At 35.3% G+C, this 27,589-nt stretch overlaps 1 protein-coding gene across 6 annotated transcripts in view; it reads left to right on the top strand.

Moving 5' to 3' along the window:
• The window catches only part of MED13 (mediator complex subunit 13), a 102,703-nt gene that overhangs the window by 18,872 nt on the left and 56,242 nt on the right, over positions 1 to 27,589 (top strand). For all 6 annotated transcript variants that reach the window (XR_012008715.1, XR_012008714.1, XR_012008716.1 and 3 more), the window contains exons 4-8: positions 12,248 to 12,393; positions 13,226 to 13,423; positions 14,917 to 15,111; positions 15,703 to 15,865; positions 16,054 to 16,164. Coding sequence is in view for 3 of the 6 variants with exons in the window: in XM_072779698.1 (XP_072635799.1) it covers positions 12,248 to 12,393; positions 13,226 to 13,423; positions 14,917 to 15,111; positions 15,703 to 15,865; positions 16,054 to 16,164 (813 nt within the window). In the remaining 3 variants the exon portion in view is untranslated. The remainder of the gene's footprint in view (positions 1 to 12,247; positions 12,394 to 13,225; positions 13,424 to 14,916; positions 15,112 to 15,702; positions 15,866 to 16,053; positions 16,165 to 27,589) is intronic.

Below are 27,589 nucleotides of genomic sequence, written 5' to 3'. Positions count from 1 at the left end.
CTCTCAGCCACTGATAACCACCATTCTACCTTGTGTCTCTATGAATTTGTTTTAGTCACCTTATATAAGTGGAGTAATACAGTATTTGTCTTCTTGTGTCTGGCTTATTTCATTTAGTAGCATAATGTCCTCAGGTTCTCATCTTTGTAGTATGCACCACAATTTCATTTATTTCTTTTTTTGGGGGGTGGGAGCAGAGGGAGAGGAAGAGAAAATTCCAAGCAGGCTGCATGCCCAGCACGGAGCCCTGGGACAGAGCCTGATGTAGGGCTTGATCTGACAACCCCACGATCATGAACCAAGCTGAAATCAAGAGTAAGACACTCAACCACCTAAGCCACCCAGGCGTCCCACAATTTCATTTCTTTTTCAGGCTAAATAATCTGTTTTATTTTTATACCATATCTTGCTTATCTTTTCATCTGTCAGTGGACAACTGCGTTTTTCCACTTTTTGTCTGTTGTGAATAATGCCACTCTGCATATTGGTGTGTGAATATCTGTTCAGATCCCTGCTTTTAGTTTTAGTTTTTGTTTTTTTAAAAGATTTTATTTATTCATGAGAGACACAGAAAGAAGAGATAGAGACATAGGCAGAGGGAGAAGCAGGCTCCCTGAAAGGAGCCCAATGGTGGGACCCAGTCCTGGACCCTGGGATCATACCCTGAGCCAAAGGCAGGTGCTCAACCGCTGAGCCACCCAGGTGTCCCCTCTGCTTTTAGTTCTTTGGAGAATACACTTAGAAGTGGAATTGCTGGATCATATAGTAATTCTGTTTGATTTTTTTCTTTTTTTTAAGGAATTGCCATACTTTTTCATCATAGCTGTACCATTTTCCATTTCCACTAGGAAGATTCCAATTTTTTCACATCCTCACCAACACTTTTCTAAAATGTTTTGTTTAATAATAACCATCCTATGGGTTGAAATGGTATATCATAGTTTTGATTTGCGTTTCCTTAATGATTAGTGGTGTTGAGCACCTATTCACGTGCTTGATGGCCTTTGTATATTTTTGGAGAAATGTTTTAAGTCCTTTGTGCATTTTGGTTAGGATGACAAGGTGTTTTGTTTTGTTTTGTTTTTCTGTTTTTGAGAGAGTGAGAACAGACAAGCAAGGCTTTGAGGGCACAGGGAGAGGAAGAGAGAATCTTAAGCAGGCTCCATGGAGCCTAAGATGGGGACCTCAGACCCTGAGATCATGACCTGAGCTGAAAATCAAAAGTCATACCCTTAACCAGCTGAGCCACCCAGAGGCCCCAGGATGACTAGGGTTTCAAGTCAACATTCGCTTTAGTGTTATGATTTGAGATAAGGCCTTTAACTTCTTTGTGCTTTGAATTCCCAGATAGCAAAATGGGATATCTTTCTGTACCTACCTAACAGAAGTCCTAAAAGTAAATTAGATGGGCCCTCTCCAAAAGCAGTATACGTACTAACTTTTGTATATAATTTTTCACTTTACACCAGCTGAATTTGTCTTTTTTTTTTTTTTTTTTTAAGATTTTATTTATTTATTCATGAGAAACACAGAGAGAGGCAGAGACACAGGCAGAGGAGAAGCAGGCTCCATGTAGGGAACCTGATGTGGGACTCGATCCCAGGACTCCAGGATCATGCCCTGGGCTGAAGGCAGGTACTAACCACTGAGCCAACCAGGGATCCCAAGAATTTTTATGATTTAAAAGTTTAGATGGTCAGGTACTCATTGGGCATATGGAAAGGACATTATTGGGCCTTTATTTTAAGGGCCATGGTTTTCGTATATACCAGATTGCATTTATTTTCCTAAATATTTAATAGACTATAAATAATGTACTTAAACAAATTTTTTTTTTTCAGATTATGGTACTCTTTTTAGGAAGATTTTTAGTCACATTATTTGCTTTTTATGTCATGGCAAAAATTCATCTTGAGTATCCTTTTTTAATCTCATTTAATATTCTACATATGAAATGAAACAGTTGGAAACTATATTTTTAAGAACTATACTTCACTGATTAAAAAACAGTAAATAGAGGATATAAAATTCAAGTTTTCTACTCTCTTTTAAAGATAAAGAACCTGAGATTGTTTTAGTTTGTTGCCTGTACTTGTAAATGTTCTTGATAATATTTGCAATTCAGATTTTAAAATCTGCTTTTCAGTTCCTGAATAAGCACACAGCACTCAATCATTTTTATAGAATATTTACTTGATTCCTAAAACTAATCATGTTACAATTTCTTTATGTAATGGATTAGTCTTGGTGAAGTCACTTTTTTAATAGAGATTTTCAGGGTGCCTGGATGGCTCGGTCGGTAAAGCATCTATCTGCCTTTGGCTCTGGTTGTGATCCCAGGGTCCTGGGATCGAGTCCTACATTGGGCTCCCTGCCCAGAGGGGAGCCTGCATCTCCCTCTCCCTCTCCTGCTCCCCATTTGTGCTCTCTCTCTGTCAAGTAAATAAAGAAAAAAATTTTTTTGTAATATTTTTGACAAAAGTATTTTTAGTCATTCCTCTTTATTTATTTTTTTTATTTTTTTATTTTTTTAGAATTTTTTAATTTATTTATGATAGTCAGAGAGAGAGAGAGAGAGGCAGAGACACAGGCAGAGGGAGAAGCAGGCTCCATGCACCGGGAGCCTGATGTGGGATTCGATCCCGGGTCTCCAGGATCGTGCCCTGGGCCAAAGGCAGGCACCAAACCGCTGCGCCACCCAGGGATCCCCCGTCATTCCTCTTTAAACTCTAAATTTGTTCCTTTTATTGAGAAATATTTGTCTTTTAAAGTTTCCTGAAAAAGCTTAAAAGTCTTTGTAATGGTAAAAAACATATAGTTATTCTAGCTGGTTGAATATAAATTTTTCTTAACTTTTTTTAGCATTTTATCTTGCTTTTAAATTCTCCTATCTTTTTTTTTTGTTGTTAGAGAAAGGCTTTGAAAATTGATTTCTGCCTGTTTTATGTGAATACATAAAATGGGCATATCCTTCTCAGAAATGAAACTAGTGGTTTGCTAAGACAAAAGCACAATTTAGGAATTATATATTTATATGCTTTACTACTCAACCTTAACAATTATAGAACTGTGTCAGAAAAGAAGACCTTCAAAGAAAGAAAAGTACAAATATGACTACATATGCATTCCTACATATAGTAACAAAATTACTGCATATACACTTGTTTATTTTAGATATCTTATTTTAGAAAAATGTGCTTAGGAATAATTTTTGAAAATCCTAATGTTTCAGCTGGTATCAAGAATCATGTATTTTTAACAAAAGGTATTAGAATCATACTCTTGATTTGATATTTTCCTTGAAGCTGTGTTACATATAGGCCATACCATCACTTTGTTGAGAAGTAGTTTTATTTTCTAGCCTACGGTTTCTGGGCTACCTGTATTCTCTCTCAATTATGCTTATAAACCATCAGGGTTTTTTCCAAGTTCATCTTTCTTTTGGTACCTTATCAAGTATAGCTAGTAACAATCAAATTACATTTTGACTTTGATCCGTTTTTTTCCAGCTTTATAAATTCATTAGGCACATTTTCTGCCTTCTAGATTATTTCAGGCAACAACAGTTCTATGGTATATATCTCTAGTACATAACAAGTCACCCTTTTTTCAGCCCCCAATAATAATTTTCTTATCACTTTTCAGTGTCTTATGTTACAAGGCTTTCAGTCATCTGGTCCCAAAGCCAATGCCACATATTTAGATTTTTGTCATGGTAGCACTTCAATTTTTTGTGCCAACTTCTGTATTGGTCACTGTTGTATAACAAAGCACCCCCAAACATGGAGGCTTAATACAGTAGTAGTTCTGTATTCTCATTAATGTATCTGCTGGTCAGCTGGGGTTAGCCAGTCTAGTCCCACTATAAACTAGGTTGGATAGAGTTATATTTCATATGGTTTTCATGGCAATGAAGGAAGCACTGGAGAACAATCCAGATTGCATAAGCATGTTTTAAGCTTCTGATTGGCCAAAGCAAGCCTGAGTGAAGGTTGGGGAAGTATATTTCACCTCTAATGGGAGGAACTACAATGTCACACCAAAGATCCTGAATAAAGAGAGGGTGAGCAAAACATAATTACAAAGCCACAGTAATCACTGTGATGCTGGCCTACAGATATGTAAACCGATGGAGTTAGGAAAGTCTATAAATAAACTCATCAAACATCGTTTCAGTACATACATACAGGGGGGCCAGGACTACTCAGGAAAAGATGATGATTCAGCAAATGATGTTTGAAAACTTAGTATCCATCTGTAAAAGAATGAAGCTGGCCTTTATATCTTGTAGTATATACAAAAATTAAACTGGACTAAAAACCTGAATGTAAAATCCAAAACAATAAATCTCCTAGAAGACAACATAGAGGAAAAGCTTTATGATGTTAGATTTGGTAGTGATTTCTTGATTATGACACCAAAAGCATAGGCAACAAAAGCAAAAATGAACAAATAGAACTATATCAAATATCTTTGTGCAACACAGGACATTATTAGTGAAAAAGCAATTTATAGAATGGGAAAAAATATTTGCAAATTATATATCTGATAAAGGTGAATACCCAGCATGTGTAAAGAACTACAACCCAACAATAAAAAGTCCAGTAACCCAATTTAAAACTGGGCAAAAGACTTGAAAAGATTTCTTCAAAGATATAGGGATGACCAATAGCGTATAAAAAGATGGTCAACATCACCAATCAGAGAAATGCAAGTCAAAATCACAATGAGATACCACCTCACATTTGTTAGTATGCCTAGTATCAAAAAAAAAAAAAAAAAAGAAAAGAAAACTAGCAAGTGTTAGTGATAGAGAAATTGTAACCCTTTTTCACTATTGGTGGGATTGTAAAATAGTACAACCTCTATGGAAAACATTATGGAGTTCTTCAAAAAGTTAAGACTAGAACTACTGTATGATCCAGCAGTCCTACTTCTAAGAGAATTGAAAGCAGGATCTTTTTTTTTTTTTTTTGAGTTTTTAGTTACATATAGTGTCATATTAGTTTCAGAAGTATAAATTACGGATGCACTGCTTACATGTAATACCTAGTGTTCATCACAAGTGTCCTCCTTAATACCCATCACCCATTTAGCCCATCCCCTTGCCCACCTCCCCTCCAGCAACCTTCAGTTTGTTCTCTATAGTTAAGAGTCTCTTTTATGGTTAGCTTCTCTCTCCTACCCCAGTTCATCTGTTTTGTTTCTTAAATTCCCCATATGAGTGAAATCATATGGTATTTGTCTTTCTCTGACTTATTTCACTTAGCATCATCTACTCTGGCTCCATCCATGTCGTTGCAAAGGGCAAGATTTCATTCTGTTTTATCACTAGGTAATATTCCATTGTATATGTATACTACAACTTCTTTATCCATTCACAAGTCTAGATATTTGGGTTCCATAATTTGGCTGTTGTTGATAATGTTGCTGTGTAAATATCAGGGTGCATGTATCCCTTCAAATCAGTAATTTTGTATCCTTTGGCTAGGAGTGTAATTGCTGGGTCATAGTATAGTTCTATTTTTGACTTTTTGAGAAACCTCCATATTGTTTTCCAGAGTGTCTGCACCAGTTTGCATTCCTACCAATAGTGTAAAAGAAATTTCCCCTTTCTCTGCATCCTCACCAACACTTTTTTCCTTTGTTGTTAATTTTAGCATTCTGACTAGTTTGAGGTAGCATCTCATTGTAATTTTGATTCCTGTTTCCCTGATAATGAGTGATGTTGAGCATCTTTTCATGTGTCTCTAAGCCATCTGGATGTTTTCTTTGGAAAAAAAGTCTGTTCATGTGTTCTGCTCATTTAACTGGATTATTTATTTTTTTGGGTGTTGAGTTTGATTAGTTCTTTATAGATTTTGGATATTATATTAACCTTTTATCAGATATGTCATTTGCAGATATCTTCTTGCATTCTGAAGTTTTGTTGATCATTTCTTTAATTGTGCAGAAGCTTTTATCTTGGGGTGCCTTCGTAGCTCAGAGGATTAAGCAACCAACTGACTCTTGATTTCGATTCACATCATGATCTCAAGAGTCCTGGGATGGAGCCCTCAGTCGGGCACTGCACTTAGAAGGAGTCTGCTTAAGGATTCTCTTTCTCTCTCAAAATTTTTTTTCTTTTTAAAGCCTTTTATCTTGATGAAATCCCAGTAGTTTATTTTTGCTTTTATTTCCCTTGCCTTTGGAGATGTGTCTAGTAAAAAGTTGCCATAGTTGATGTCAGAGAGGTTGTTCCTTGTGTTCTCTAGGATTTTGATGGTTTCCTGTCTCACATTTAGGTCTTTAACCCATTTTGAATTTATTTTTGTATATGGTGTAAGAAAGTGGTCCAGTTTAATTCTGCATGTTGCTCTCCAGTTTTCCAACACCATTTGTTGAAGAGATTGTTTTCCGTTGGATATTCTTTCCTGCTTTGTTGAAGATTAGTTGACTCTAGTTGTAGGTCCGATTCTGGGTTTTCTGTTCCGTTGATATATTGTGTGTCTATTTTTTTTTTTTTTTTTTTTTGCTAGTACCATACTCTCTTGACTACAGGAAAGCAGAATGTTGAGGAGATTGGCTTACCCATGTTCATAGCAGCACTATGCCCAATAGCCAAGAGGTGGAAACAACCCAAATGTCCATTGATAGATGAATGGTTAAGGACATTATGCTAAATGAAAAAAGCCAGTCACAAAAACACAACCTGTATGATTCTGCTTGCATGAAGTAGATCTAAAGTAGTCAAATTCATAGAAACAGGAAGTAAACTGGTGGTTGCCAGGGCCTGGAAGAGGTAGAAAGAGGGAATTGTTTAATGGATGTAATTTCAGATTTGCAAGATGAAAAGGTTCTGGTGATCTGTTTCAAAATGATGTGAATATACTTAACATTACTGAACAGTACAATTAAAAATGATTAAGATGGTGGGTACCTGGGTCTACCCCTCCCCCCTGCTTGTGCTTGCTCTCTCTCATTGTCTCTCATAAATTTTTTAAAAACTATTAAGATGGTAAACTTTATGTTGTGTTTTCTACCATGATTAAAGAAATGAGAGAGAAGAGGGTGAAGAATTGGGACCAATAACTCAATTTTCTACCAATAATAAAGTTGTAATTCTTTTGCCTTTTTTTTTTTTTTTTTTTTAAGATTTATTTATTTATTCATGAGAGACACAGAGAGAAAGGCAGAGACACATGTAGAGGGAGAAGTAGGCTCCATGCAGGGAGCCAGATTCGGGACCCCGATCCCAGGACTCCAGGATCACGCCCTGGGCTGAAGGCGGCGCTAAACTGCTGAGCCATCTGGGCTTTCCCTAGTTGTAATTCTTTTTAACAAAGAATCTACAACTTGGCAGGGAGTTCATTTAGTTAAATAAATAATAGTGTTATAAATATTATGATAAGCACAGAATATTAGGGGAGCACAGAGATGCTGTGTAAAGGAATGTTGAAGTTGGGTACCTGGGTGGCTCAGTCAAGCGTCCAACTCTTGGTTTTGGCTCAGGTCATGATCTCATGGGTCCTGAGATCAAGCCCAGTGAAGGGCTTCTCAGTGGTGAGTGGGCTTGAAAGATTTCTCTCTCTCCTTTTGTCCCTCCCACACTTGCTTGTACATACATGCTCTTTCTCTCTCTAAAATAAATAAGTCTTTAAAAAAATAAAGAAGTATTGAATGATTAAGATAGTGGGGAGGAATTTTAGTTAAACAAAATTGGAGTTCTTGGTGGATTAAGTACCTCTCCCTGGAGAGTTAGGCAAGGATCAAATAATGAAGGGTCTAAAGTGCTGTACTAAGTTGTTTTGTTTTTTTTTTTTTTTTTTTAATTTTTTTTTTTTTTTAATTTATTTATGATAGTCACAGAGAGAGAGAGAGAGAGAGAGAGAGGCAGAGACATAGGCCGAGGGAGAAGCAGGCTCCATGCACCGGGAGCCTGATGTGGGATTCGATCCCGGGTCTCCAGGATCGCGCCCTGGGCCAAAGGCAGGCGCCAAACCTCTGCGCCACCCAGGGATCCCTGTTTTGGTTTTTTTATTTAGTCTTTATGGCGTTGGGCAACTGTTGATTTTGAGCCTGCCAGTTAGATGATCAGGATTAATTTTTAGAAAGAGTGCTGGCAGCAGTGAAAAGCAAGATAAACTAGGGATTTTAATAGTTATTCAGACCTTAAAAAGATAAATGACAAATCATGGATATTTAAAAACTAGAATTAGCAGGAATTGGTGATGGATTTAGTGGATGATAGGGAGTTTAGGAAGATGAAGTTGAGGATGACTCATTTTCCTAGCTTTGGACCACTTTATAGATACGGACTTGATAAGAAAAGCAATGTTTGATTAGAAATAAGTTACTTAGATATAGACTATATCTTACAGTATTTAGTGTGTACATACTATGTGTCAAGGACCTATTTTAAAAGCTGACATTGACAAAGGAGACTGATTTCTCCACCTAGCTTACATCCTAGGGCGATTATAAGAAAAAAGTGAACTGTGTAATATTTTAGATTGTGATTATTTAGCCAAATGAAATCTACCCCTGAAGAGGAATTAAGGGACAATTTAAAGTAGGATGATTGATGAAAATTGCACCCACAAGGTATCTGAACAAAAACCTAATGAAAGTTAATGTAGATACAAGGAATGTCTCAGATTGAGTAACAGTAGGTACAAAGGCCTGTGTTTAAGGAACTGCAGAGAGGCCAGTTGAGAAGGGAAAGTATTAAAGGAAGATTAGTAAGACATGAAATTGGAGAAGAAATAGGTATTGGGGTTAGGCTGATATAATGTATCATGAGACATAAGAGTAAACTTTTATGTTGTTACCCAAGTTTGATTCATTCTTTTTTTTTTTTCTAGTTTATTTTAACCTGTCAACTCAATACTGTTTATTTGTTAAGAGCTGAGATGCCAACAAGTTTGATCTTTTCCACTTAAGAATTAAAGTTTATTTTTTTTACCTTGGTCTTGTTAAGACATTCTCTTAGATCCTGTACCTGGTTTTTAATAACACTTAACTATAATTTTTTTAATAAGTATTTTTTTTAATTTATTTATTCAGAGAGAGAGAGAGACTGAGAGGCAGAGACACAGGCAGAGGGAGAAGCGGGCTCCATGCAGGGAGCCCGACGTGGGACTCGATCCTGGGTCTCCAGGATCAGACCCCGGGCTGCAGGCGGCGCTAAACCGCTGCGCCACCGGGGGTGCCCAACACTTAACTATAATTAAATGTGTGTTTAGTATAGAGCCATGTGCTTAGCCATAAAATACTTGTTGAATAAAGGAATAATACTTGCTTTCACTTGGTGGCTTAGTATATAGTTCATTTAGATCTGAATATAATACTAAATTTAATGAAGGGTTCTTCTGAATGTGTGTCCATGTTTTGCTTTAAGCATTTTGGGTTTAGGTTTTTTTTTTTTTTTTAAGATAATTTTTTTTAAAGATTTTATTTATTTATTCATGAGAGAGAGAGAGAGAGGCAGAGACACACAGGCAGAGGGAGAAGCGGGCTCCATGCAGGGAGCCTGACGTGGGGCTCAATCCCAGGACTCCAGGATTGCACCCTGGGCCAAAGGCAGGCGCTAAACCGCTGAGCCACCCAGGGATCCCCGCATTTGGGTTTAGGTTTGTGTTGGTATGCTTTTTTTTTTTCTGTTTTACACTATAGAGTCTTTACTACTGCTGAAGAGCAATAATAATTGTCTTTATTTTGAAAGGGCATTAGCAATGGTTTGCTTTTCAAAGGACAGTTCTCAAAGTTATTAGTTAAATCTTGTCTCTCGGTGATTATTTTAGATTTTACTTTTATACCAAAGCAGATGTCTGTAGGCTTTGTAATTACTCAGCCAATAGTTGTTCCAGTAGGATTAGCCTTTCAATCAGATGATTAACAACCTTAATATATTTAGTAAATAATTTAATTAATTTTATTTCCTATTTAAAACTATTTGGCTTTATCAGTTATGTTTCAGGTAAGGCTAGGGGGAAATAACCATTGGCTAAGTGCAATGTGGTATCTGGAGTTGGATCCTGAAACAGAAAAATGGCTAAATGGAAAATTTAGTGAATTCCAAATAAAGACTGGAATTAATGTACCAGTGTTAGTTACTTATTTGACAAATGTAGCATGGTTGTAAGATATTTAACTTCAGGGGAAACTGGGTAAAGAGTATATAGGAACTCTCTATGATACCTGTGCAACTTTTCTGTAAATTTCAAGTTATTCCAAAAGTATATTTTTTGTTTTGTCTTGCTTTAAAGCAAGAAAGGCTACTGGGGTTGGGAAAGATATAGTAATCATTGATTATAGAATTCATAATTTTTTAAAGATTTATTTATTTGAGAGAGAGAGCACTGAGGGAGAGGGAGAGTGAGAGGGAGAAGCAGACTCCCCGCTGAGCCAATGGCCCCATGCAGGGCTCGATCCCAGGACCCAGAGATCATGACTAGAGCTGATGGCAGATGCTTAACTGACTAAGCCACCCAGGCACCCAATAGCTTATAATTTTTAAAAATTTAAAAGTAATATGATTTAAGCAGTACAGAATATTATGGATTTTGAAAGCCTGAGAGATTCCTGTTTAATGGCTTTAGTCCCATTCCCTAGAAGAAATCAGGTTTAGTTTTCTATCATTTGTGTTTTAACTTTTTTGCTTACTACTTCTGGTGGTTACTGCCATAATTACAGATGCTTATACCTCCTAGACCTTGATTAACCAACTTTAGACAGTATCTCCTGATTCTTTACCATGAAGGATAAAATTGGCTTTATTAGTGATAATATTGTCAGTTTTTCTTTTGGTTATCTTTTTAACTTGAGTGATGTGCTTAAATTTCAGTTAATTGGTTGATCTATCAACTTCTGACAATCTGTTGGCTCCCTGATACATGTATTTAAAATGAAGAAATTCTCAGTTCTGTACTACTCTTCATCTCTTTTTCGCCTTTTGTTTTCCCACTTTTGTTAGCTTTAGTATTACTTTTACTATAACTTAATTTATTGTGCCCTTGTTTTGTCCAGAAATAATTTGAGAGGGCTTATAGATAGATGCAACAGGTTTTTAGTTTATTAATGGTTATATTCTAAAGAACTGGTTCTTTGGGACTCCTGGGTGGCTTAGGTTGAGCATCTGCCCACCTTTGGCTCAGGTCATTTTTCTGGGGTCCTTGGATCGAGCCCCACATCAGGTTCCCCACAGGGAGCCTACTTCTCCCTCTGCCTGTCTTTCCCTCACTGTGTGTCTCTCGTGAATAAATAAATAAAATCTTAAAAAAAGGAGCTGGTTCTTTAAGACATTCTTAAATGTGTGGAGAAAAAAATAGATTCTTCTTAGTGTACAATCTCCTCTTCTGAGCCATTTGACCTTTCTATGTTTTATCTTAAGGATCCTTATGCTTTCCTCTTGGGAACTTTTATTTTCCCAGTCGTATCTAAATTTCATAAGATATTCTGCTTTGCATATAACTTTGATTCTAGGATGCCTCCAATTGTAAGATCTATCATTGCTTTAAAATAAGTTACCATTGGGGGTGAGAGGAGGGCAGTACATTAAATGCTTGACTGGATGAGGCCCAATATTAGAAACAGTAAATGAGAAAATACAGTTGTATTTAATTTCTTAATTATAAGGGAAAATAAACATAAAAATTAGGTCATCCTTAATTCTATTGCACACCTAGATTCTTTTACTCAATTTTTTGAGATTCTACTATTTTGGTAGCCTACCCTTTCCATTAAACTCATTTCCCCTTTACCTTTAAGTATTTTGGTGGCTGTGCTATAAGCATATGTGTGGGTGTGCCTAACTTGTTTACTGGTTCCTCTATTTGCAACTTTTTGTACTATAAATAGTGCTGTGAAGAACATTTCTTAAAACTAAATCTTTGCGGGCAGCCTCCGTGGTGCAGCGGTTTGGCACCGCCTGCAGCCTGGGGTGTGATCCTGGGGACCCAGGAACCAGTCCCACATCGAGCTCCCTGCGTGGAGCCTGCTTCTCCCTCTGTCTGTGTCTCTGCCCCTCTCTCTCTGTGTCTATGAATAAATAAATAAAATCTTAAAAAAAAAAAAAAGTTTAGCTTTAAAAAAAAAAAAACTAAATCTTTGCTTATATCTGAATTTTTTTTCCTTCAAATGACGAAGTAGAATTTCTGGGTTAAAGAGAAATGTGCATTTTTGTAGCATAACTGCTTAGTAAAAGCAAGTTAACTTCTATTTTGGCTATTAATCATCACTAAAATAGAACTTTTTTCTTTTTTATTAGTGAACACTTGTCCTGCTCTTTCACGTTTTTCTTGCATGGAGACAGCAATGTTTGTACCAGTGTGGAAATTAACCAACATCAACCTGTATACCTTCTTAGTGAAGAGCATATCACCCTTGCTCAACAGTCTAATAGCCCATTTCAAGGTAGATTATTTTATTGGCTTACATATTTGATCTCTTATTCCAAGAAAACTGTTACTGCAATTGGTAATTTGAAATTTTAGTATTAATGAGATTTCCCCTGATCTTTAACCTAATGATGATTCTGATGTAATTTATTTTCTTTTCCCCTATTAGAGTTTTAACTCCATGAAATAAGTTTTGTAATACAAATACTATTTTAGAAGATTTTTGTACATGAATAACAGCATATTTTCAAGTGCTCTTTTAAATAGCATTTAGCAGATATATGTATGTTTCTGTTTTCAAGGTCATCTTTTGTGTCTGGTCATATAAATAATGCCATTTTTAACATTGGTACACAGGGACTTTGATATTTATACAAGATTGCTGATTTGTTTTTAAAGACTGACAGTGTGTTCTTGTTTAATTCTAACCCTAGTATTTGCTTTTTAAAAATTTACATGGAGGTACATAGTAAAAGTACTTAGATTTACACACACACACACGCACACACACACACACACAGAGTATTTCCTCAAATTGCTTCTTACTGGAAATCAAGAGAAGTTGAAGGATATATGTACAATTCCAACTTGTGTTGAAGTTCTAACCATGTGAGATTTTTGTGGACAAAATTTTAAGATTTTTTTTCAAAATTTTAAGATTTTATAATAAATTCAGTATTGTGCTTTATCTTCACAGTAATGAAGTATGATAAATTGATTTTTCTCTGGAATGACTGAGGTTTCCTTTCCATTTTAGATTGCATAATTATTTGTCAAACTATTCAGTGTATTCCTATCTGGTGTACCAGTCTTTAATTACTTACTTGATGTCTCTTCTGGGTTTCTAGTAATCTTAAGCCCATTTGGACTAAATGGCACTCTCACAGGACAAGCATTCAAGATGTCTGATTCAGCTACCAAAAAATTGATTGGTGAATGGAAACAATTCTATCCTATCTCATCTTGCTTAAAGGAGATGTCTGAAGAAAAACAGGAAGATATGGATTGGGAAGATGATTCTTTAGCTGCAGTAGAAGTTCTTGTTGGTATGGATTCTGAGTATTAATGCTAAGGGGAAAATGTGTGACTGTTTATTAGATTTTGCTGAATAATAAACAATTCTAATACCTTAGAGGCTTTCAACATTAAACATTTATTTCTTTATTTTTTCCTCGCATTACTTAAGGGCTGCAGCTTGGTTGTGGTTTGGCTCCTTGTATCTTCTCATTCTGCAACATAGGTTCAATGAGTACTCACTATCTGGGACATGCTGTTCTTATAAGAACAGAGGAATAATAAGGACTGAGTATGACTATGTAAGTGTATTTGAAGCTTCTGCTAGGATATGATGTATATTACATCTGCTTGTACTCTATTAGACAAAACTAGTCCCTTTGCGATGCCAAAGTCATTGGGGCAAGGAAATATATTCATCTAGAGGTAAGCATGCTAAAGGTGGGGAGAAGATAACTATGAATGAGTAACATTTGGAAGCTGGAAAGTTGACAATCGTATTATGTGGTATTTAAAAATTTGGTAAAACTGTTGCTTCTGATAACTTCTAAAAGGTAGAAAATGCACCTAAAGAACTTGTGGCTTTGATCTGCTCTGCCTAGGTCAGCTCTTTTTATATTGGCTCTTCTCTATGTGTCTTCTCATTCAGGGACCCAGATTAATAAGGTAAACTGTATTTGGAACATTGCTAATCTTGAGGGAAAGGACAAAAATAAGAGACTGCACTGACCTTGCAAGCACATTTAAATTAATGCTCCTGTTGGGTCTGGTGTATTTCATATGCAGATCACACAGCCAAGCCTAACAATGGAGTGAATACATATACTCTATGTTAGATGAGGGAAGTATGGAGAATGTATAATTGAGCAGATAATTAGGATTAGAATCTACAACAGTATTTAATGGAATCATATGGCAACGTTTATATATATATATATATATATATATATATATATATATATATATATATATGAAAATAGCCTTATTCAGGTATTTTTTTTTAATAAAAAAATACCAGTATTGAATTTCAGTAAATGCATTACTACTAGGATAGCTATGACAAGACCAGAAACAAAACACAAACATATATTAGGCTTTCATAAAAAGAGACCTATAAAGAAGAAGCAGAAAATGGTCTGTAATTCTAGTGCCCAGCTTACCTTTGTTATACTTAAAAATTTTTTAAAAGCAATACACACTATAGTTTGTCAAATTTACAAATAAAGATTTAAAAGTAATACACACTCTTGGTTAGAAAATCCAAAAATGAAAGGAGAAAGCCGCTTACTTCTAAGTCTCTTACTGAAGGCAACCACTAAAGGTATTAACAGCTTCTCGTGGTTTCTTCCAGAAAAATCTATGCCAAAAGGAGCATATATTTCTAAAAACTCATTAAATATATTTTCATTTTCTTTAAATAAATATAATCATATGCACTTTTCCATTACAGTACTTTTGAGTGAAACTAAACCCACTATAATCACAATGGTAATTTATTTTCTTGTCCATTATTTTTTCCTTTCAGCTGGTGTCCGAATGATCTACCCAGCATGCTTTGTTCTAGTCCCTCAGTCAGACATTCCTACTCCTAGCTCTGTAGGATCCTCTCACTGTTCAGCTTCTTGCTTGGGTGTCCACCAAGTGCCTGCTTCCACAAGAGATCCTGCTATGTCTTCGGTTACCCTTACACCACCTACGTCTCCTGAGGAAGTCCAAACAGGTATATTAATATTTTTTCTAGCACTAGTTGTAAGTCTGTTATTTTGAATATATCAGCACTTTAAAAAGAACTATTTTGAAGTAATTTCAGTTTCCATATACAATACAAAGAACTCGCTCATCCAGATTTCCAACTGTTGGAACCATTTGTTCCATCACCCTCTTTCTTTTTTTTTTTTTTTTTTCATCACCCTCTTTCGATGTATACATTCATTATCACTGGTCTTTTTCTGAACCATTTTGAGAACATGCTGCAGACATAATGCCCCATTACACCCAAGTACTCAGTGTATTTCCCAAACTTGAGAACACTCTCCTATATAACTATATTTTAATCCTCCAGATCAAGAAGTCAGCATTACTATAACACTATGATCAAGTTTACATCATCTGTTTGGATTTTTTGCTTTCTGTATTTTAAATATAGTAACATGCCTTTTACCTCAAAATGTATGGATGGATACCAGATAGCTGTGGAGTACATTGTGTAATTAACAAGCAAAAGACATAAAAACATATCCCATGCCCAAATAATGTTACTTTAAATGTACTTTTATTCTCCTATAGCCTATTCTTTTTTGTTTGTTTTCAGTTGATCCTCAGTCTGCCCAGAAGTGGGTCAAATTTTCTTCAGTATCTGATGGCTTCAGCTCTGATAGTACTAGCCACCATGGTGGGAAAATACCCAGAAAATTAGCAAATCATGTGGTGGATAGAGTTTGGCAAGAATGCAATATGAACAGGGCACAGAACAAGTACGTGTTTTCGTTTTCAGGTTTAAAATATTGCATGTTGGTAGTTACTTGTACATAGGAGATAAAGTATAAAGAGTCATTTGTATGACTTTTAAAAACTGATTTTTTTAAACTTCAGTTTTAATGATTAATTCATAGTTGTAGAACACCTTATAAATTCTAAAGAATTTTATGATTTCAAATCTTAGGAGGAAATATTCAGCATCATCAGGTGGTCTATCTGAAGAAGAGATACCTGATAAAGTAGCATCCTGGGATTTTGTTGAAGCCACACAAAGAACAAATTGCAGCTGTTTGAGGTAGTTTTGTTTGTTTGTTTGTTTGTTTGTTTTTTCCCAGTTGATTGATGTCTATGTGTGTGTGGTAGCTTCTTATGCTGTTGAATACTTAATGGCTCACTTTGAGCTAGCTTACCTAAATACAGTGTGTGAGGGTTTTTTTCAAAAGAAAATTTGAGGGAAAAAAATTAAGTGACTTGGAGCTGATAATAGAAATACATACAAATATATGCCATAGTCCTTACACAGTTATCAGCTGAACTGTGAAGGCTTGGTTTTACAGTTAAATAAAATGAATCTTATACTGGATTATAGTATATAGTATCTATAAGGTAAAAGCACACAAGTCTCTTGAGAAAAGAGTTTATAGATGGGACTGTGCCTGAGAAATTTCTCCTAGAAAAGGTGATATATGTAATATGCTAGATGAAAATTTCTACAGTCTTTTTTTTTTTAGGATTTTATTTATTTACTCATGAGAGACACAGAGAAAGGGGCAGAGGCATAGGCAGAGGGAGAAGCAGGCTCCCTGTGCGGAGCCTGATGGGGGACTCAATCCCAGGACCCCGGGATCACAACCTGAGCCAAAGGCAGATGCTCAACCACTGAGCCACCCAGGTGCCCCTCTGCAGTCCTTTTTAGAGTAAATATGGTATTAGGTTTTGTGCAGCAATTTATTATTATAACATCCTTCTGGGAAAACTGTATGTAAAATACTGAAATAAGATTCAGAAAGTATGATCCTACAATAGATTGAAGCTGCACTGTAAAAATACAAGCTTTCTAACAGACTGAATTACTTAAAAGATTGGTATAATGGATGAACTTGGAATTCTTTCAGCAGTTGTATTTCTATATTGGAGACTTGGTTATCAGAGATTGGTTATTAGAGGCATTCAGATTATATTGCCTAGAGGTTATTAAATCATACACTTTTGCAATCTTGTAAACAAGTAATGGCACTGACATCCCATAAGAGAAGTTATGAGCTAATAGTTGGCTACTCTTTTGTTACAGATGTGAGTGAAAGTGTGTTAGAGTGCAAGAATGGAGTGCTTGTGTGTTAGGGCCAGGTTTTGTTTTTTTTTTTTTTTTTTTACATTGGCTTAGTTTGATTGAATTCAGTGACAGACTCTCAAGTGTTCGGTTTGTTTTTCCATAGGTTAAGTGTACTTACATAGATTCTTTGGATTAGAGACTGTATAATTTTTTTAAAGTCTAACAACTGTGTTAAAAACTTGTCTCTGTTGCTGACAGATTGGAATAAAAATTTGGATAGATTAGCTCTTGTTTAATAGTTGAGAATAGTTAAACATCATAGCTACTCGGGCTGGGGTTGGTGGGGGAGGGACCCAAACCTTATTTTGAAATGTAGAACTCCATGACATTATTTGTCTGAGACCAGAGATCAGTAGCTATGATATTGGCCAAATTTGGCTCACTGCCTGTTTTCATATGGCCTGTGAGATGAAAATTACTTAAATTTTTAATTAGAAAAAATTGAAGAAGAGTATTCTGTGACATGTGAAACTTACATAAAATTCAAATTTTAATGTCCATAAAGATTTATTGGAACAGAGCCACATCTGTTTATTTACATGTCAACTATGGCTGCTTTCACAGAGTTGAGTAGTTGGGACACAGACTATATGGCCTCCAGAGCCTAAAGTATTTACCATCTGGTCCTTTACAGAAATTTTCCAGTTCCTAGTCTAAGACCAGTAGAATGCTTAAATGAAATTAGGCTTTTCTTTCCATATATTGGCATTTTTATCAAGCAGCTCTTTTTTAGTTCCTAACCTAGAATCTTGCTTTATTCTTTTAGCAGTTTCGAGTATATTTGTTTAAAATGGTTTTAGAGGGGATGCCTCGGTGGCTTAGATGGTCAAGTGTCTGCCTTTGGCTCAGGTCATGATCCCAGGGTTCTGGGATTGAGTCCCACATCTGGCTCCCTGCTTAGTGGGGAGCCTGCTTTTCCCTTTACCTGCCACTCATCCTGCTTGTGCTTGCTTTCTATCTCTCTCTCTCTGATAGATTAATTAATTAATTAATTAATTAATAAAAACTTTAAAAAATGGTTCAGAGGAAGACACTCAAAATGCATATGGATTGGTAAACAAATTTAAGTTTAAATTCTTGGTTCTAAGCTGAACTTTTATTTTTCAAAATTTACTGTATCTCATATTTCCAGAAATTCCTCCCAGATATAGAGAAATTTGATATAATGAAATTTTGTATAATCTCTATGTGTGACTTATTTTGGTAGATTTGCTCCTCTAGGAAATATGTTTATAATCATTTACGTTTTCTGCCCCACTATTGCATTTTGTGCTTCTAATTCCTCTTCCACTTCCCTCAAATTAGGTTCTCTTATTTAATTCTTACATGAGGCTTAAAATAGATGTTAAGCCATCATGTGTGAGTATTATCTTGCTGCCATAGAAGATAGGAAGTAGAGCATATATTGATAACTTGACTGTGCTAGTCAGCCAATTTGCTATCATATCTATCCCTGCCTTTTCCCTATTCTGTTCTGTATTGCAGAGGACTACATTTCCTAGGTTCTTTTGCTTTCCTTTCTACATGTGTTTGTTGTGTTTTTCCTCCTCCAGCTTTATTGAGATATAACTAACTAATAAATAGCATTATGTAAGTTTAAAGTATACAACATGGTGATCTGTCTAGTCCTATTTGCTTTCTGGTTTGGCTATGGGAGGCAATAATAGAAGATTGGTTAATGAGATGAGGAAAGAAGCCAGGGCATTTCCCCACCCCTTTTTTGAGCTAATTCCATCAGCAGTTCTGCGTCTCATTTGTGGCCCCTTCTTCTGTGGTCCCACTATGATTCTAACTAAACACTTCTCAGGATGGTTCTAACACCATCCCAAGCTTCATTGATGATGATACTATTTCATCTTAACAGTCCTTATAGTTCTAGAAGTCATTATTAGTAGTCTGTAAGTTGCCTCACTTTCCTGTGTTTGTTTGTTTGTGTTTTTTTTGTAGTGGATTCTCTATGGTAGATTTCCTCTGTGTGAGACAGGGCTGGACCCTGACTATTGTGTGTTAATTTCTTGTAGAAATCGATTTGAAAAATATTACATAAACAATTATATAAACAATCTGCATGAATATATAATGTATGATTTGAAGAAATTTAGATTATACAAATAGAGCTGAAGTTACCCTTGACCACTGTCAGTCTCTTTTCAAATGCTACTTTCCCTAGAATTGACTACTTGTCAATTATTATCTTTCCACAGTTTTTCTATGATATTATTTTTAAAAACTTCTTGTTATTCTACTAAATGGAAGTACCATAGTATATTTAATCATTCTGGGTTTGATGGACAAATAGGTTGTTTCCAGAAGTTTTTTGTTTGTGTTTACTTTTAAAAAAAATAACACGTTTATGACTATCAATTATTTATTAGATTTTTTTGAACACTTATTCTATGATAGATGTCCTAGGCTCCAATACACTAGTGAATAAGGCTCCTGCTGTTATGAACCCTGTACACTAATGGGGTAGGTAATTATTTTAAAGAATTTTTAATCTTTTAAATTAATTTATTTTTAATCTTTTTAGATATTGAGAGTGATGAGTGCTAGGAAAGAAAATAATTCGGTGGGTGATGTGGTACAGAATTGTGGGAGAGGGGGCTGTTTAAATACTTCTGAATTCAAAAAGATCCTATTTTACTCCCATTTTCTAAATATGGGAGTGCTGGGTGTTTTGGTGCTTTCACTGATCTGAGAACAGTCCTCAAAATTATCTTTTTGCTTTTAGAGTAAGTGAAAAGACTAAAATTGTTTTAATTGGCATTTTTTAGTTATTAACGAGATTAATATTGCATTTGCATGTATTGAAATTAAGCTTTAGTCTGATAGAGTGTTCTTAAGAAAATTAGCACTTAGCAAGCTAAACAGAAAGTGATACAATAAATATCAAATGTTAACACTAAAATATTAGGAACTTTAATCAGTAGGAAAAAAAAATCTAAGGGGATCATTCTGTTGGATTTTACTTTAAGAACACAACTTCTTTTTTAGGACAATACTCCAAATTGGTTGAGTTCTATTATGAAATTCAGTTGCTTTATCTTAAAGAAGACTAGCTTTTTATTTTTTTAAGATGTAGTTATTTTTAGAGAGCGAGGTATGGGGTCAGGGAGAAGAGGGAAAGAGAGAGAGAATCTTGAGCAGACTCCCTCGTTGAATGGGAAGCCCGATGCGGCTTGATCTCACAACCTCAAGATCATGACCTGAGCTAAAACCAAAAGTTGGATGCTCAACCGACTGAGCCACCCAGGGCACCCCTAAAGTAGACTAGCTTTAAGGAAAGTGTCCACATAGACAAAAAGGGCTTTGTTTTAATGTTAATGAAATTTTAGAGAGCCACTGCTATTAGTATATGTCCTAAATTAATAGTTTCTTACCCTTATTAAAGGGTAAATGGATCTATGGCTGTGTACTTTTCATATCCCTTATATACTTGGAATATAACCTAATAGTTTCCCTTAGATCATTGGAGATATTATCTCTCCTTAGTGTCTTGCATAACTTAAGTCTTAACTTTTGGTCTCATCACTCATTTACACTCTTAAAAATTATTGAGTACCCCAAGGTGCTTTTATTTGTGTGGGTTAGTTACATCTATTTATGTCTATTTTAGTGGAATTTGAAAGTTCTGTTTAATTTATTAAAAAATACCAATAAACTCAGTACATACCAACATGAATAAAATACTTTAATAGAAATCACCTATATTTTCCAAAGTAAATAAAAATTAGAAGGATGGCATTGTTGTAGAGTTTTGCAACTCTCTTCAGTGGTTGAGCTTAATAGCAGATATCTGGATCCTCATCTGTTTCTGCAACCAATCTTGTGTATATTGTCTTAGTTGAAGTATGTAAAGAAAATCCAGCCTCACATAGCTATAGCTATGCAGTTGGGAAAGGGGCAGAGTATTTTAAATACCTTTTTCAGGTAATTGTGAATATACTTTGATACTACACCAAAATTTGACAAATGGTAGTGTCTTAAAGTGTAATCTAAAGTCTTAATGGGGGACACCGGGGTGGTGCCTCTTCAGCTCAGGGCATGATCCCGGGATCCAGGATCGAGTCCCACATTGGGCCGTTGCAGAGAGCCTGCTTCTCCCTCTGCCTGTGTCTCTGCCTCTCTCTCTGTGTGTCTCTCATGAATAAATAAATAAAATCTTAAAAAAGTCTTAATGTGTGATCTGAAACCATGTTAATCAAATTCTTGTACTTCATAATAACTGAATGGATCTTTTACTTATGCATGATTTTATAACATCATTCATCATTTGGAAAATACAAAGTCACTGCATTATGTGGATCCTTTGAATGTTGACACATTTTGTTATGTGGTATAAAAAATGCATTCATTAATATCACTGATGATCTCATCAGAAAAATCTTTTTAATATTGGGAAGTTGTGAACCTTATTGTTGCAGATAGTTTCCAAATTTTAATTCTTGCTTAAAAGCTTATATTTAATTATTTGTTCTTCCTTAAAGTGACTAATTTTTTAAATGAAGATAGTGTTCCATAAAAATATGGCTAGATTAGCTTGCAGCTCAATAAGGACTTTCCTTTAAATCAGCCATTGTTTTTATTATGTGGCAGAAATGCTTTATGTGTATTTCCTGTTTCTTTTTTTTAAAGGATGTTTTTGTTTTTTAAATAAACTCTACACACAAAGTGAGGCTTGAACTCATGGCCCCAAGATCAAGTCGCATGCTCTACCAGCTGAGTCAGCTAGATGCTTTTCCTAATTCTTTATATAGAATATATATGCAAAGACTGAAATTAAATAAAAATTACTCACTTTTAGTGTCTTTTGAAGGATATTCTCGAGTGAATCTGGCTTTAAAGAAAAATTGAGTGTGTAGTGATAACATAGTATACTACTAATAGTACCACTGCCTTAATTCATGTTTTGTTACCAGCAATTTTACTATCCTTTGCTTTTATAACATCATTATAAATACCAACATAATGAAAAGGACAAATAATGTCTTGATGCTATTATGATAATGGTTTGAGCCCTATACAACCCCTGAAAGAGTCTATGGGCCATACTTTGAGGACTTCTTTAGTAGATGCTAAAATGTTTGAATTAAATGAATAAAAACTGTCATGATATCTAATTATTCCTACTTTTTGTTTTTCCCTGTTTTTTTCTTTGCTTTCCTTCCCCTTGCCTGTTGTTATTGTTGACTATTGTCCTTTTTTACTTCTTCAGCTAGCCTAGAAGTTACATACTCTTGATTCTTTTGTAAATTGAATCAAACATTGATGCATTTGTTTTCTGTAAAGTCTAAAGGTAATCTTTATGTCTTTGTTTTCTTTATGGAATAGACAAGGGCCTTTGGACACTTTAATTTTGCTCCAGTTATTTTCTGTGTTACTATTTTTTTATGTTTCAGTTCTACCTTGTTTTGTTGTGAAAAATTTCAGACATACAGAAAAGAAAGTTGGATAGTGCATTCTTAGATAGCAGCCATCTATATTACATTTGCTTCATCTAGACTTCCTCTCTTACTGAATATTTGTAAAAATTTGAATGTTTTATTGACTTTGATTCATCTAAAATTATTATTTTGACCTATCAGTATAAAGTATTAATGAGATGCGTGGGGCCCTTTGTTTCATGTCTTCAAAATCTGGTGTATGTTTTATACTTGTAGCACATCTCAATTTGGACTAAACATATTTTGAGTTTTCAGTAGCCACATACGACTCTGGATACCATTGTTGGACAGCACAACTTTCTTTCTTTCTTTCTTTCTTTCTTTCTTTCTTTCTTTCTTTCTTTCTTTCTTTCTTTGACAGCACAACTTTAGAAATAGAACTACGACTAATGACTGGAAGATACAGAAAAGGGAAGTTTCTCTTCAACATAAATTATTATTATTTTTTAAAGATTGTATTTATTTATTCATGAGAGACACACAGAGGAGAGGCAGAGACATAGGCAGAGGGAGAAGCAGACTCCATGCAGGAAGCCCCATGTGGGACTCGATCCTGGGACTTGGATCATGACCTGAGCCAAAGGCAGACGCTCAACTGTTGAGCCACCCAGGTGTCCCAATATAAATTATTTTTTAACAGGGTGCATGGTTGGCTGAGTTTGAGGACTGTGGGACTCTTGATATCAGGGTTGTTAGTTTGAGCATATTGGGGATAGATTATTTAAAATTAAAAAAATTTAAAATTTATTTTTTAACAACTAGGGCTATTTAACAGTGAGTATTATAAGGTAATGTGAGCCTTGTCATTGAAAATATTCAAAGACAGGATGATCAGAGAAGAGATTATTCCTACATTGGAATATACTACTTGTTTTTTAATGATCAATTTTTTTATTAAAAGTTTTTGAATGCTATTTGAATAATTCAAATAATGCACATGAAATAAAATTAAAAACTGAATTCCCTAATATATGTATTTAGATCTGCCTGCTTTCTTTCATACAAATGGAATCATGTTATGTATACTGTTCTGCAACTTGCTTATTTTGATAAACAGTAATCATGAGTATTTTTTTATGTAGTGTGTATAGATCCCATTCTATTTTTAAGTTTATACTACTACATAATACTATGAAGATTTAACATTTTATGAGGGTGTTGCCTATGCTGCACTCTTCCTGAAGATTTTTATTTTATTTTAAAATTTTATTTATTTATTCATGAGAGAGAGAGAGACATAGGCAGAGGGAGGGAGTAGGCTTCATGAAGGAAGCCTAATGTGGGACTCGATCCCAGGACCCCAGGATTAGGCCCCGAGCCAAAGGCAGATGCTCAACCACTAAGCTACCCAGGCATCCCATTGCTGAAGATTTTTAAAGCAAGTCTTTTTTTTTTTTTTTTTTTTTGAAGATTTTATTTATTTATTCACGGGAGACACAAAGACATAGGCAGAGGGAGAAGCAGGTTCCATGCAGGGACTCCAGGATCATGTCCTGAGCCGAAGGCAGATGCTCAACCACTCAGCCACCCAGGTGTCCCTAAAGCAAGTCTTAATATCGTTTCAGTCCTTCAGTATGCAACTTGAATATTTTAATTTTGTTAATTATTAATATTTTATTATTTTCTTACATAACTATGATTCCATTATCACACCTAAGAAGAAGAAGAATATTTTCTTAGTGTCATCTCCTCCCCTCTACAGATTTGTCTCATAAATGTCTTTTTGTTTTTTTTTTTGTTTTGTTTTGTTTTTTTTTTTTTCATAAATGTCTTTTTGTAGTTGGTTGGCTTGACAAGGATCTGGATAAGGCCTATACATATGATTATTAAGTCTTCTCTCTCTTGTAATTGCCTACTCCATTTTTATGACATTGCCTCTGTTGGAGAAACTGCGTCAGTTGTCCTGTGGAATGTTCCACATTCTGGGTTTCTCAATTTGTCATATATTATAACTTGTTCTTTTAGTGTCATTTAATTTCTTCCTTTATCCTTTGCGTTTCTGTAAAAGTTAGTTCTAGAGCTGTGCTGTCCAGTTCCAGCTATGTTAATCACCAGTGGCTAAAGTATTTGGATTTATTTATTATTATTTTTTAAAGTTTTTATTTACTTATTCATGAGAGACGCACAGAGAGAGAGAGAGAGAGAGGCACAGACACAGGCAGAGGGAGACTCAGGCTCCATGCAGGGAGCCTGACATGGGACTCCATCCCAGGTCTCCATGATCAGGCCCTGGGCTGAAAGCAGCACTAAACCACTGAGCCACCCGAGCTGCCCAAGTATTTGGATTTAAATACACTTAAAAATTCAGTTTCTCAATTGAACTAGCCACATATCAGGTCTTCAGTAGCCACTTACAGAACATTTCTGTCATTACAGAAAATTTTGTTGGACAGTACTATCTAGAGGCTTAATGCATTCACGTTCAATTTTTACAATTTTATTTTTGTCATTTTTGAGAGAGAGCACACACATGTGTGAGCTGTAGGTGGGAGCAGAGGGAGAGAGAATCTTAAGCTGGCTCCACACCCAACATGCAGAGCCAGACACTAGGCTTGATCTCAGGACCCTGAGATCATTACCTGAGCTGAAATCGAGAGTCGGACGTTTAACCATCTGAACCACTGACGTGCCCCTCAGGTTCAATATTTTTGATGAGACTACTTCATGAGTGGGCTGTGTTGCTTTGTATTATGTTATATCAGAAAGCACAGGTCAGGGATCCCTGGGTGGCGCAGCGGTTTGGCGCCTGCCTTTGGCCCAGGGCGCGATCCTGGAGACCCGGGATCGAATCCCACGTCGGGCTCCCGGTGCATGGAGCCTGCTTCTCCCTCTGCCTGTGTCTCTGCCTCTCTCTCTCTCTGTGTGTGTGACTATCATAAATAAATAAAAATTAAAAAAATATATTAAAAATAAAAAAGAAAGCACAGGTCAGATTGTTCCACTTTTAATAATTGGTTAGATTGTTCCACTTTTAATAATTGGTTGAGATTGAGGTGATGAGCCTGACCCCTCATTTAAAATTTACAATGATTAAAGACAGTTTTTTGGGCAGCCCTGGTGGCGCAGCGGTTTAGTGCTGCCTGCAACCCACGGTGTGATCCTGGAGACCCGGGATTGAGTCCCGTGTCAGGCTCCCTGCATGGAGCCTGCTTCTTCCTCTGCCTGTGTCTCTGCCTCTCTCTCTCTATGAATAAATAAATAAATCTTAAAAAAAAAAGACAATTTTTCTTCTTTCTTTGAAACCTCTGATCTCTTTTTCTTATTACATTGGCTAAAACTTTGAATAAAGAGATGCTTGGGTGGCTTAGTTAAACATCCAACTCTTTGTTTCAGCTCCTCAGGTGGTGATCTCGAGGTCATGGGATTAAGTCTTGTATTGGGCTCTGTGCACGGTGTGGGCTCTACTTCAGATTCTCTCTCCTCCTCCCTCCTACTCCCACTCCCACTGCCACTCATTCTCTCTCAAGTAAATTAAAAAAAAACTTTCAAAAAATTATTGAATATAAATGTTGACTTAATATTTTTGCTTTGTTCCCAGTTTTAGGGATGAATTATTCAGTCTGTTATCATTAAATAGGATATTAGCTGTAGTTTTTCATAGATGTCCTTTATCAGATTAAGTTTTAGTCCTTGCATTTTGAGTCTTTTTTACAATGAATTATCTGTTTAATTTTGCCAGATGTTTTTCTGTACTTAAGGAGATAATTTTTTTTTTTTTTTTACTTAAGGAGATAATTATATGGTTTTATTATATTACTGTGGTAAATAATATTGATTTCTATTGGATGTTATGCCGTACATTCCCGGTACAACTCTCATTTAGTCATGATGTATTATCCTTTTATATATTATTGGGTTGCTGATATTTTATATCTGTATTCTTGAGGGATATTGTTCTGTGATTTTCTTTTCTTATAATATCTTTGCTTTTGTTATCAGGTTAATGGTGGATATTTCCTGTGTCTTTTTGAGATAATTCCAGTTTTATTTGATAACTTTCATGCTTTCCCCCCCACCCCGTACATACGTCTGAGACTCTGTACAGAAGGATGTTCAGCATGTTTCCTGAGTAGACAGGGTTCTTCAAAGAAGTACATACAATTGCTTTATCATACTCTTTGTGGTTATCTCTTATATAACAAGACCATTAATAAAGTAAATTTTAAAAGAAAACTTAAAAAATCTAATGAATACTGAATCCTTCAACTTTGTATTTCTCTACATTTTTTTTTGCCTAGTTTCTTAGTTTAAAAAAATGTTATATACATCACTGTCAGTTCAGTTTATTTCAAGGTGCACAGTATTTTTACTACACTTAAAGAAATCTTAAACTCTGAACAAAAATTACTAGGTTTTTAGGTGTATAATTTTAAGTTTTTTGGTTTCAAATTTGCTTCACATTATGAGGAACATGATTCTTTTAAGCATTTTCCTTTGCTTTTCCAGTTAGCTGATTCTTTGTAATGGTAAGCATTAGGAGAAGGAAGGTACTGACTGTGTAGGGCCCATCAGTCAGTTGCAATGCTATCCAGAATGATTTAACTTTTTTTCTGTAGGGTAAGTTTTCTAGCTGGTTGCTATAAAATTGTAGATGTTTATTGAGCTCAGCCAAGGCTTTTATTTATAACAATTATTCTGAAATAGGTATATTCATAAATGAATGAATTTCAGCTCTTTCTCTACTTCTTTATCTTAAAATAGATAGAATTTTATCTCTGTATTTATTCAGATACTAAAATATTTAGGTTACTTAAGGTAAGCCATCTTGGTTATCTGATCACATAGCTACTAAATGAGCAGAAGAGAATTGGCTTTTATGAATCTTTTTGCAATTCTTCATTTTAGGTTACTGAACAAAGTATTTTTTTCCATGTAAATTCAAACTACATAAAAAAAAAACACATGAAATGTCTAAGTGAATTGTGTGCTTTGATATAATAATG

Source organism: Canis lupus, chromosome 16, assembly GCF_048164855.1.
Source record: "Canis lupus baileyi chromosome 16, mCanLup2.hap1, whole genome shotgun sequence".
NCBI classification, from domain to species: domain Eukaryota; kingdom Metazoa; phylum Chordata; class Mammalia; order Carnivora; family Canidae; genus Canis; species Canis lupus.
This window is presented reverse-complemented; position numbering and strand designations above follow the sequence as displayed.